Below are 12,351 nucleotides of genomic sequence, written 5' to 3'. Positions count from 1 at the left end.
TCCTTCTTTTCCTCTGGCTGGCTGCTCAGGTTCTGGATAGCATGTTCAGAAATGGACTAGCACAGCTGAGTGGCAGGAAGAGTAACTCCTGGTGGGCAGGGATCACGTTGGTAGCTCTAGCTACCTCAGCACTGATCCATAGGGTACTATATGTGAAATCCCATGAATGATGAGAGTGTGACCATCCCACTGGATGAAGTCCTACTGAAATGTAGGACTTCTTAACAACAGTTGTCTAGAATAGTAAGTATTAGAGGACAAGAAAGAATAACAGGAAATTGAAACTGGACAAGACAATTTATCTGCGTCTTTCCTAGTGCAGGGTTTCTCTACATATCTCTAACAGATAGTCATTTGGTCTCTCGAACTGAACCCCTGAAGTTGCCTCAACTGCTTTTTCCAGAATAATTTCCTGAATACCTTCCTGGTCACCCTCTGGCTAGTCAATATATCTCCTTAATGTGTGCAACCTTAAGTTCAGCACTAAGTCAGATATGGTCTGATCCAAACCAGTGAGCTCTCATTTTTTTTTTTAAATGTATTCAAGCAGAGCCAGATGGCAATCTGTCAGAGTTCTCATAGTGAAGGTTCCAACACTGCATTGGGAGGTTGGACTAACTGCCATTTAAATTCTCCTCCAAATAAGATTCTCTGAATTCTAGATAGGCTACATGAACAGAGGTAAATATGATTGATATTTTCCAGCCCCAGAGAGGATATTCTTCCAATGTAACACATGTCATCTTTAGGAAGGAACCTAAGGCATTTGAAATTTGGAGAATTTATGAAATATCTTATAAAATAAAGCTGCCTTATATAGTAAAAATTTATTTTTAAATTGAGACTGTAAAGGACTATCTTTAAGTGTATGTACTGGGGAGAGAAGGAGAGGGGAAAGGAAAGGAGTATACAAGAAAGAACAAGAAATCCACAGAGGAATCTTTGTGAGAATAAAGTTCTGAATGCCAACTTAATTCAATTTTAACTTAACGTTCTCATCATGGAAACTCCAAGGGGATTCTTCAACAGCCAGAAATTTGTTTTTCTCTTTTCCAGCCTCAGATTCAGCAGAACTGAAATGCATGCATGAAAATGAGTTTCTAGCTTCCCCTCACTGGGATTGTATGGGAGGGGGGAAAAAGAATGCTTAGCACTCTCGGAAGGTGCAACATGAATTCTGCATTGTTTAATGAGAAACATCTAGCAGACTTTATGGAAACCAGGTTTCGGGTCTGGTACTAACCTGATGCTTTATACCTTAAGCAGCAAAGTTTTCACACTACTCACACCTTGCGGGAATTCCTTTGTATAATTAATATTCACAATCTCAGGTTTTAAAATCTAAACATCAAAGATTTTAACTAACATTCAAAAGATAGTTGACTTATTCTTGAAACAGATCACAAGTTACATTGATTGGCAACTAAAGATTATTTATGAGGGAATCATTCTGCGTTAGATCATTAAATAGTCATTTTAACTGTGCGAACTGGGAGAAATTCCTGTAGCTGATTTTAATGTTGTTAAGAGCTCTAGGACTTGGGAGATACGCTATCACCTCAAAGTGCCTTCAGTGATAAAGTCCTTGTTGTTTCTGAGCTTGTGTATGCGAATTTGGCAGCTAAAACTAGCCAAGAGCAGAGAGCCTAGTTCTGTTCCCTGCCCAAAGTCCCTTCCCCAATTCTAAGAGGTACTGAACCCTCTCTGAAACTAGGAGATTACTTCAGTGGGCATTTTTACAGTATTCAGAGTAGGGTATTATCATGTTACTATCTTCATAAATGGAAAATCAATATATGAAACGTTTTATATTTAGAGTTTGTCTATTTTCAAATTTCCTAATTTGGCTACCCAAATATGCATTTCAAATAATTACGCATGGTATTCATAGTGTTGTTTCTGAAGTTTTACTACTGATCCTATTCTTAGTAGAGAAAGACATTTTCTTATTAGTCACTGAAAACAATCTTTCTAAAAAAAGAATATTATGGGAATTTTTGATATTTTTTTGATATTTTTGAAATTTTCCTTTATAATTCTAATTTAATTGAGCAAGTAAGTAAATGGATGAATATGCACGGTGGGGAGGGAAGCAGGCTTCCTGAGCAATTATTAGAAAAGAAATATTTTTTTAAAAGGTAGTGATACGAAAATAACCAGGTGTTACAGACTGAGTGTTTTGTGTCCATGCCCACCCTGGCAAATTCATATGTTGAAGCCCTAACCCTAATACGGTGGTACTTGGAGACAGGACCTTAAGGAGATAGGTAGGGTTAGATAAGGTCATGAAGTGCGGGCCTCATGATGGGGTTAGTGCCCTTATAAAGAACAGACATTCAAGAGCTTGCTTTCTCTCTCAGCAAGAAGGCAGCTCTCCACAAGCCAGGAGAGCCTCTCATGAGACACTGACCATGCTGAAACCTTGATCTTGGCCTTCCGAGCCTCCAGAACTGAGAAATAAATTTCTGTTGTTTAAGCCACCCAATCTATGGTATGGCAACCTGAGCTGGGATACCAGGTAACTGGTACAAAATGAATTAAGAAATTAACAGTTTATATTGGTTTTGTATTATGGCCAGACCACAGTTCCTAATAATGCTCATTCAAAGCTATAGATAATCTCAAAGTTCTTAAGTCCATAATTAACTCTTCCCTTTCTGCTGCTTCTCATCAGGCCAGAAGTTTCTGAAATCAGACTTCTCTTTGTCCCTAAGCAAGCCTTTTTATCCATTAAGGTTCACCCTTCACTAAAAGGATTTAAGAACTTTTTTTGAATACTTTACTGTTACCTGATGTTAATCCAACAGTTTAAACCAAAGAGATCATATCAAATCATAATCATTATCGGGCTATTTTTAAATATCTTCATCAGGCAGTAATTGATACATGAAAATATGTGAATAACACTGCCCACCATCCCACTCAACCACAGAACTTGGACATGGGCAACACCCCGGAAGCTACTTTGTGTGTTTCTTCCACATCCTCTGCCCTTGCCGCTCTACCAGATGGATGTTTTTCAAGTGAATGTTGCAGCTCTAATCTACTCTACCCTGTAACATTTGGTTTACTTGTAGAGGCAGAAAGAGCTCTTTAAACTTAGATTCTTGCCATTTTAAGAATACACTTAAGTGTCACTTTTGTAACCAAGCTTCTAAATCAAATTTTAGCAACGAATCATACTCACAGCAAAATGATTTAGTACTCACTCCTTTTCTATCCCTCACCTAGTAACTAGTCTAATGTTGACAACTGCGGGAAACACGCTTTTTGGATATGGATGTAGGAGAAACCAAAGTTAGGAGGAGGGTGGCTAAGCAGAGCTAAAATGAACTCCTGTTTTACCACCTGCCTTTTGACACAGGTCCCTTTCTACTAAAAATTCTTTTCTCAAAGAGAGAAACAGAGCATAGTTGGCATGGGTACTAATTACCCTCACCAGCAGAAATGTCATGCTTGACAAAATAGAGACTGTTTTAGTAGAAGCGATTCCCTAATGAAAAATAAAAAAGACATTTTCAAGCCCTTATTGTTACAAAACGAATACACACAAGCATAAAGATTTTATACAATATATTCCATCATAAGTAGGCAAGAAAACTTGCTCTAAGGGATTTCTGCATTACAGTAAGACATGCACAGCTCAGCAAGATGTATTTTAAAGAAGCGATTAGGTTAGATATATAATTAAACGTAAAATACTTAAAGAGTTCCCTAATACAGACTTATGGCATTTTGACCTTCCTGTAATCCCAAGTAACATCTGAACTATGGTCCACAGAAGTTGGAAATTAAAAAATGGGATAACTTTTCATCTACCAAGATTTGCCAAGAACAGAAGAGGATGATAAAAGCCACTAAAGCCTATAGAGAGCCTGGCATGGGCCCTGAGGTAAAGCTAACACTTTCTTAAAGGGAAATAAGGCTCTATGGAAACTTTATTCCAGATTCCAAGAGTGTCTTATCTAGTGTGACTCTACACAACCTCACATAATCTACTTCTGTATGACTGGTCATTGCTACTAACTCTAATGAGAAATAAAAAAATATATTACAATCCTAAAATGCTGGAGTTTAAAGGTATTTTAGAGGTCATATGGCCCAAATCCTTCATTTTATGGGCTAAAAAATGGAGAACTCAGGGGTGCCTGGGTGGCTCAGTCAGTTAAGTATCTGACTCTTGATTTCGGCTAGGTCATGATCTCAGGGACATGAGACTGAGCCCTGAGTTGGGCTCCGTGCTCAGCACAGAGTCTGCTTGAGATTCTCTCTCTCCCTCTCCCTCTGCCCTATCCCCAGCTCACGTTCCTTCTCAGAAAGAAAGAAAGAAAGAAAGGGAGGAAGGAAGGATGGAAAGAATCTTTAAAAAAAAAATGGAGAACTCAGAGATATGACAAAACTTGCCTAGTAATAACTTTAACTTAAAACTTGCTCTTCTAGCTTCAAACTCTTACTTTTTCCCATAATACTATGAGCGCCGCCCCCCCAAAATGCACATTAATGTTTGCATTCCAAGAGGGAAAAGAATCTTAAAATGTAAGATATAAATTCAAAATAATTAAACATATCTAAAGAAATAAATATATTTGGAGATTTATCTTTAAATCTTCACTTAATTCATCCTCACAGCTCTGAAAGAGCCATTTTCAGTAATCCTCTTGAGAAAAGATGTAATCTTTCCTGCCCAAAAGATAATAAGCATTGAGTCATATTTTCTTGTAGTAGGAGTATTTCAATTATCTTTATTAGATAACAAAACACCCCAAACTGGTGGCTTACCTGGGTGGTTCTTCTACTCTACGTGGTATGGGCTAGGGTGCTAGGGATGACTGATGTCATCTGGAGGCTAAACAGGGAACTCAGTTGAGGGTACAATGTCTGGGATGCCTGGACAGTTATTTAGAGACTTAACTGAGCTCAGGTGGGTCTCTGGCTAGAGGCCTCCATGTGGTGCTTGGGATGCCTTATGGCATGGCAGCTGGGTTCAATGAGAGAGCATTACAAAAGCACTAAACTGGCAGCTGCCAGGCCAATTCAGGGGCTAGTCTCGAAAGTGGCCTAGCACCACTTCTGCTTTATTTTATTCATCAAAGCAGTCCCAGGCTTAGCTTAAAGTCAGTGTAAGAAGGAACCAGACCAAAGCATAAAATAATGAGAGGCATGGTTTCATTTGAGACGTCTTCAAAGTAACGATCTACCACATAATGGCTGTTTAAACCCTGGACAAACATGATATATGGTGGAGACTCACACTGAGGGAGGGAGCTGTTAACCAAGAATACTGAGAAATTCTATATTATAGTAAACAAATGTATATAACCCTAAAATTCAAATATAAATGCAAAATGAAGTTCACTAATCTTATATATTCTTTGTGCTTCACTGGATGTGTTTATGGAATTCAAATGAATACTGTGGCATTATTTTCAGCCAGATATTAATTTTTAATGAATATAGGCTTAAAATGGTTATATATATATATATATATATATATATATATATATATCTCAAAAACAGGTTTCTGAATTTATAAACTGTTAATATAAACAAATTTATTTATTAAATGTGATGTTTTGGGAGGGTGGTGAACACCAAGCTCCAAAAGAATTAATTCAATTATGTGCTTTATGGACCCCCTGGTAACATACATTTTATCTGAATGATATCTGAGACTGAGCTTGGATAATAAAAGACAATTTCCATGGTGAAGTGGGGAATGTTGGAGTACTCAAAACTGTATATATGTCCATTCTAAATATGTCCAAAGGCTTCAAAAACATGTATCAAAGGAGCAGATATCTAATTTACTGAGGTTCTACTATGTGCGACAACGGTATACAGTAATCACATTATTTCACTTCATCCTCTCAAATACCTTGTATAAGGAGTATGATTATCTCCATTTACAAATGAATGCATTGAAAACTGTAGAGCCATGGTCACACACTTAGAAAGTGGAACAGCAGAGAATAGAACCCAGTCTGTCTGACCTCTGAGTCTATTTGCTCTTTCAACTAAATAATTCTTTTATGGGTTTCTTCAATGGGTGGCACTAAATTCTACTTTATTTCTCATTGATTTCTATTAAAAAATCGTTTTCAAACACTTTCCTGTTTCCAGAATCTTATTCATTATTAACTGTTTTATGGAAGCGAACATTTATACAGTAGAAATCTGACATTTAAAGATACCCTTCAGTTAATGTTTCTGAGTTTAAATCATGCTCCTCCAACTGCCCGTTCATCTAAATTTGTCGTTTCTCAGAGAAGAGAATCCATGTCTAAATACTAATGCTTTAAAGTGGCCCCCCCCACAAAAAAAAAACAACAACCAAAAACGCCTTCAATCTACACTGTATAATTATATCACCGAAAAAGGTATCATACATTTTTTAGAGCATTAGCTTACACGTACAGGATAATGTCTTAATCATTCTATCAGGTGTCAAGCTCCCTGTGAACCAATACCTAAACACATATTTATCTCCCATAACACTTAGCACAGTGACCTACACACCATAACTGAGTGCTGGCTGAATGAATGAAAGGAGCAAAAGGAAACCTGAAATACCAGAAATTACACTATCACTTTATAAAAATAAACTACTAACCAAATATTCGTTACTTTCATTATTTGGTGACAATCATTGTGAGAGGCACAGTACACGCATGCAAAGATACATATTCCTACTTAGGAATATGTACAATAACGCCCAACTCCAATCTATTCCCTTGTTATAAGGAGGGGACAGACGTAGGACATTTATTTTGGAAGGGGATAAAGGCAGCCAAGAAAGGGAAATGACACAAGAGGGACCAAAAAGAACTCCGAAGTGAGTTGAGTATTGGAATAATTTGAGATGTATTCAAATATTTTTTTGTTCATTGTATAAAGGTATCCTTATGAAAATTAATATTGAAAAACAAGAAACCACTACCACCTTAAAGTTACATATCAAACAATTATTTGGCTGATTGCTAATAAAACATCTGATCAAAACACGCTAAAGGGAGAATAAAGGACAACAAATCTAAGTTTGAAAACATAGGAAAAAAGAATTCTAGAAAGGGAACAATCTGTTTGAAAGATCTAGTTGTGGGGCGCCTGGGTGGCTCAGTTGGTTAAGCGACTGCCTTCAGCTCAGGTCATGATCCTGGAGTCCTGGGATCGAGTCCCGCGTCGGGCTCCCTGCTCGGCGGGGAGTCTGCTTCTCCCTCTGACCCTCCCCACTCTCATGCTCTCTCTATCTCATTCTCTCTCTCAAATAAATAAATAAAATCTTTAAAAAAAAAAAAAAAAAGAAAGATCTAGTTGCATTTCACTGCAATTCAAAGTAAGGAATCACAGAATGTTATGTATAATCATAATGGGTAGGTGATTGAAGAATAAATTATATCTATGCCCCTATGTTTCTAAAGTGGCCGTCATTTAAATGTGTATATGAGTGTACAAAAGTGGTATTTTAGAACAAAATATTATAACAAAACTTTGTCTTTGCTCTTCGGGGTAAAAAAACAATTGGAAATTTCTCGAGCAGCCAAGCTCAACTTTGATGTACATGTAAAATAAAAGCATAAATAACAACATTAATTTCTTAAAACCTTATTGGTACTTCACTATTTTCAGAATTTTACAGGTTAGAAAAACAAATGTTTGTGGGAAATAAAAACATTAACCACTCATATATTACCTAATTAGATAATCACCAAGTCACAGTATAGAATTAAGAGACTATTTAAAAGTTACATTGTCATTGTATAATCCCATGGATTGCATTGAAAAGGAATGCTGCAGTCTAAAACCCCCCCATATATTAAGGCAAATTCTGCACCTACTAGTTAACGTATAAGGAACATTTCTTTTCTAAAAACATTACGAAATTGACATTTCCATGGGCTTTTTTAAAATTTACAAATCAGGAATCATAGTAAAAACAGAGACAGGCAAGGATTCACTTAAGTATTAACACAGTCATTTAGAAACCCTCTAAAATTAAGTGTGATTCTGCACTGTGTTCTAAAAATGCAAATTTAAGAAATAAGACTTTATATACCTAACTTACTATATATGTAAAGTACCTTTATCCTCTTAATATACAACTGACTTCCTAATTCTAGGTAAACACATGCAAATGGCCTGAAAAAATACTAAATACATAAGACAGACTTGTAATTTCACAGCTAGATTTGCTTACACATTTTCTTGACACCAATAGCAAGAAAACAAAAGATACTGTCATAACTAAGGGATCTTACCCCAGTCCCCATTAGCACCCAGAATATTTACCACTTTGTGGCTTCACTGTAGCTGGCACATTTAATAAGAAATACTCTGTGCCATAAACAAAGGTAATATCTAAATATGAACGTAATTCAATTTTAATTATGGAATTTTATTTGCATTTTGCATACCGATGCACAACTGTGAATGATTTTTTATGTTCTATGCATAGCACCAAAACCTAATAAATGCTTAAGTCTTATTTCCTTTTTCTATCTAATTTGAGCAAATTAATAATCTAAAAAAGCCTAAGAACACATTTTGGAGAATTATTGCATTATATATGTTATGAATCGTATAGTACAATATTAATATATGAAACATGTTCTTAAAAATGTTCTCTACATTAAAATATATAATTTTCCTTCATCATATAATAACTCAAAAATAAATTAGTAAAATAATACTAGTAATAACATATAATAACAGAAAATATAAAGTCTCTTATTCACATACTTCTGAGTTAATTTTCTAAATGGGAAAGAGCACAGATGATTCTTCACTCAGAGGATAAAATTATGTTTATTAGGGAGCATATTCATATCCTAAGATTCTGCTACCTGCAAGGTGCCGGGCTTGGTCCAGTGCAAAATACAAAGAGCTAATGGATGAACAGAGGAAAAATCTCTGTGGTAAATGCCATAGAGTAATACAGAAAAGGAGCCATAGGAATCTGGGTAAGGAATACACTGGTTCCGGCTAAAGGAATGAGGGAAGTATATCCTCCTTTGGGGAGAAGGAAAAATAAAGGGAGTTCTATATAGTTATGTAGGGAGTGAGGCAGGGAGAAGAGGTAATTTGTTAATTATCAGTGTTCATGCTCCTTAATTATTATGATTTCCTGAGCTACAAATGGGGCTGGCAAGGTATAAGGGTGAGGAGGGGAGAATGAGGCTGGGATGGAAATCGACTCCTACCACAGTAATCTCACAAAAATTCTGTAATATTAAGGTGACTAAGAAAACCTGAAGTCAGCTGGGCTCTAGACAAGCTCTATATAAAGATACAGTTACACTTACTATGGTTAAGAAGGCACTTTTCCGCACCGTGATAAAAGTCACTTTATCTAGGGAGAGGATTCAAACAGAATCTGGAGCTCAAAGTAACTCAAGAATGTTAAAATCCCCAAAGCAACTTCAAAATCGAAGGAAAAAAAGGAGCAGTTATCATTTAACAACATCTCCCAAAAGTCATCAATAATACTGAGTAAATCTTTGCTACTTTATAGCTTGAAATATACATAATTTAAACTTTCATTAAAGTAGAAGTCTTTCCCCCAAATTATCCAGAGAAACTGAATGCTCACTAGGCCACATGATACTTCACGATATACGAGCCAGCTATAATAACAAATAACATATATTCTTAGGGGAGGATTCAATTCATTGCCACTATTAAATGTGTTTCACTGGAATGGGGAAAAAGCGTGAAGGCACTATAAAGACATTGTATCTAAGGGGTGTACCATCCATCCTGACATTTTCCAGAGCACATTTTCACTATAAATAATTTCAAAGAAACTAATTCTTTAAATGTTAGGCACAAAATGATTTTCCTCAATATTTATGGTGTAACTTAATAAATATGTTATGTTTTTAAAATGCAATATCTATCCTTAAACATTAAGATATGAGCTGTCATTTTTAAAAAGACTTTACAGTACAGAGTGCTTTGTTTTTTAGTATCTATTAGGTAAACCACTGCAAAACTTTGCAGTCAATTACCAGACGCTGTGAAGGGTTACATTTCAGCCTATAATCAGCAAGAATACAAAGCACATAACGAAGATGCCAGCTGTACATTTTATATATACACCTTACATTTCTAAAAATTGTAAATTAATGCAGAATATTTCCCTCTAATCTATTTTTTCAATATACCATGATAAAAACTTAGCCAATTAAATAAACAGTAAACAAAAAAGCTGGACTGTTACATATCTAAAAAATTGTTAGCATTTTCTCAGCTCTAAATGGAAAAAAGTGTTGGTATCTAGCAAACAAATCTCCTTCTGCCAAACAGGAAATAAAAAATGCAAATACCCTAACAAAGACGGGTAAAAATAGGACATAAACAAATATTTCCAATTTCCACGATCATACACGGAAAATAATATATGTTGTTATAATTTTAATCACCGACAAAGCTGCAGTTCCATTTAACAAACAACTTTCAGTGTCTGACATTTAAGAGAAAAGGCTTAAAATCCATGCTTCACCAGCTCTGTGAATATGTCACAACTGCCAATAACAGATGCAGGTGCATTTCATTTTATGGTCAAAAGATGCCAGTAAAAATACAGTTATATAGACATATATGTGTGTATATATATACATATATCTATGCCAACTTCAAAAATTTTCAGTATAAAGCAAGAAGAAATTGTTGAAGGAGGATATTATATTTTAAATAACTTACCTTTCGCCCATCACTTGCATGGCAATTCACATTTAGAGGAGTCAGTAAAGCCATTAGTTTTTCTTCATTACCACTCCTGTAAAAAGGTAGTGAGTCAATTCCTATAAAATTATAGAGCTTCTTATGAATATTTATGGTTATTTTTCAGAAGAGTGGAAAATAATATGGGTTTGCTTTGATTTCTTACATATGGTTCTCAATGAATCTCTTTTGGTATAGTCAATTAAATTAATATATTCCCAATTAATTCCTGTTAATCATCATACAGTGGTACATCTTGGGTAATGTAGCTTTCTACATTTTCATTTGTTTTATTTACCTGCATTAAGTCACCTTCTTAATTACAAACAAACTTTATTCTGATAAGTGATCTAAAACACTGGACTTAAAAATACATAACAAAATGATGAAAAAAAGCTAATTAATTAAATTATAAATGACTAAGAACAAAAGAATATGGATGAGAATTTTAACATTTACTTTATGTCCCCCATTCAAGCTTTGCTAGAAAAATTTTCAGAGAAAAATGAAGAGATAGGTATTTAAATACTCCAAGAAGATCATCGGAAAAGCTGGGCAACTAAGGTCTGCAGGTACCCTAAGAAATGTTTCAAATAAAATTAACCTTATAATCTTTACCATGTTGAAAAACTCTTATCATTTAACACACTAATCATGTAAAATAAAGTACACAGAGACTGAGTATAAGGTCTTATCTGCATTATCACGTAAAATCCAAGCAAGACAATAACATGTTATAATTTTTATAGTTCTCCACCTGCCCTCCCCCTTTTCTCCCTTACATGCATTATACTCACTTAAAATGAATGGAATCACTTACCTAGCAGCTTCTAGGAGTTCGTCTTTCTTGTATTCACCTAGATGATTGCAAAATATCATGCTGTTAGCATTTGGCAGAAGACAGATTAAGAAATGCAGTAGGCAGCAAATACAGAATTAAATAGAGAAGAACAGAAAAAGAGAGTCCACACCCCGCTGGGTGATGGAGCCGTGACGTTAGCCAGCTTGTGAAGGCAGCATCACCAGTGCCTTGGAGACGGGCAGCAAATTGACGCAGCTTCTTGTCCAATCCTCAGATGAAATAGCTTTCTTCAGACAACCAATGAATGCTAAATCTCGTGTCCAGAAACACATTCCCTCTGATAACAGCATGCCAGCTGAAGACAATGTCCCCTCCCCCCTTTCCTATTCAGGCTGTCACAGTATACTTGTGAAGCATAATACATTCTGAGACAAAAGCAAAATAATGTGGCTCTTTAAAGGTACAAATTACTAGGCTTCAAAAAAACCTCAGTTTTATTTGTAATGACGTGGAAAGTTTTTTCAAAAAAAATTAATTACCGTTGCTGAGCATTATAGCAGTAGAAAAAAATACATCGGCATCATGAAGCTTTTGCCTCAATAGGGTAGGTCTGTAGACTAGAAATACGTGAACTCCGTACCAAATGCTATGAACCTCTTGGAGGCAGCGCTCCAAAAACCAAAACAGTGAATACATTCTTAAATGACAATAATATTCTAACATGCTACAGTCTTCACACTTTATATACAAATTCAATACCAAATTTTAACAAACAAGAAACCTTAAAATTATTTTTAAAAAGGAGGCAGGGAATTCTCTGAGAATAAGCA

The 12,351-nt window shown here is 35.5% G+C and overlaps 1 protein-coding gene across 2 annotated transcripts in view; it reads right to left on the bottom strand.

Annotated features, from left to right (window-relative positions):
• Positions 1-12,351, bottom strand: part of TNKS (tankyrase) — a 191,133-nt gene that overhangs the window by 83,291 nt on the left and 95,491 nt on the right. For both annotated transcript variants that reach the window (XM_081808494.1, XM_006740557.3), the window contains 2 exons: positions 11,540-11,576; positions 10,699-10,774 (listed from right to left, as the gene is read on the bottom strand). In XM_081808494.1, the coding sequence (XP_081664620.1) occupies positions 10,699-10,774; positions 11,540-11,576 (113 nt within the window). The remainder of the gene's footprint in view (positions 1-10,698; positions 10,775-11,539; positions 11,577-12,351) is intronic.

Source organism: Leptonychotes weddellii, chromosome 2, assembly GCF_054177405.1.
Source record: "Leptonychotes weddellii isolate Sample4059 chromosome 2, ASM5417740v2, whole genome shotgun sequence".
Taxonomy (NCBI): Eukaryota; Metazoa; Chordata; class Mammalia; order Carnivora; family Phocidae; genus Leptonychotes; species Leptonychotes weddellii.
This window is presented reverse-complemented; position numbering and strand designations above follow the sequence as displayed.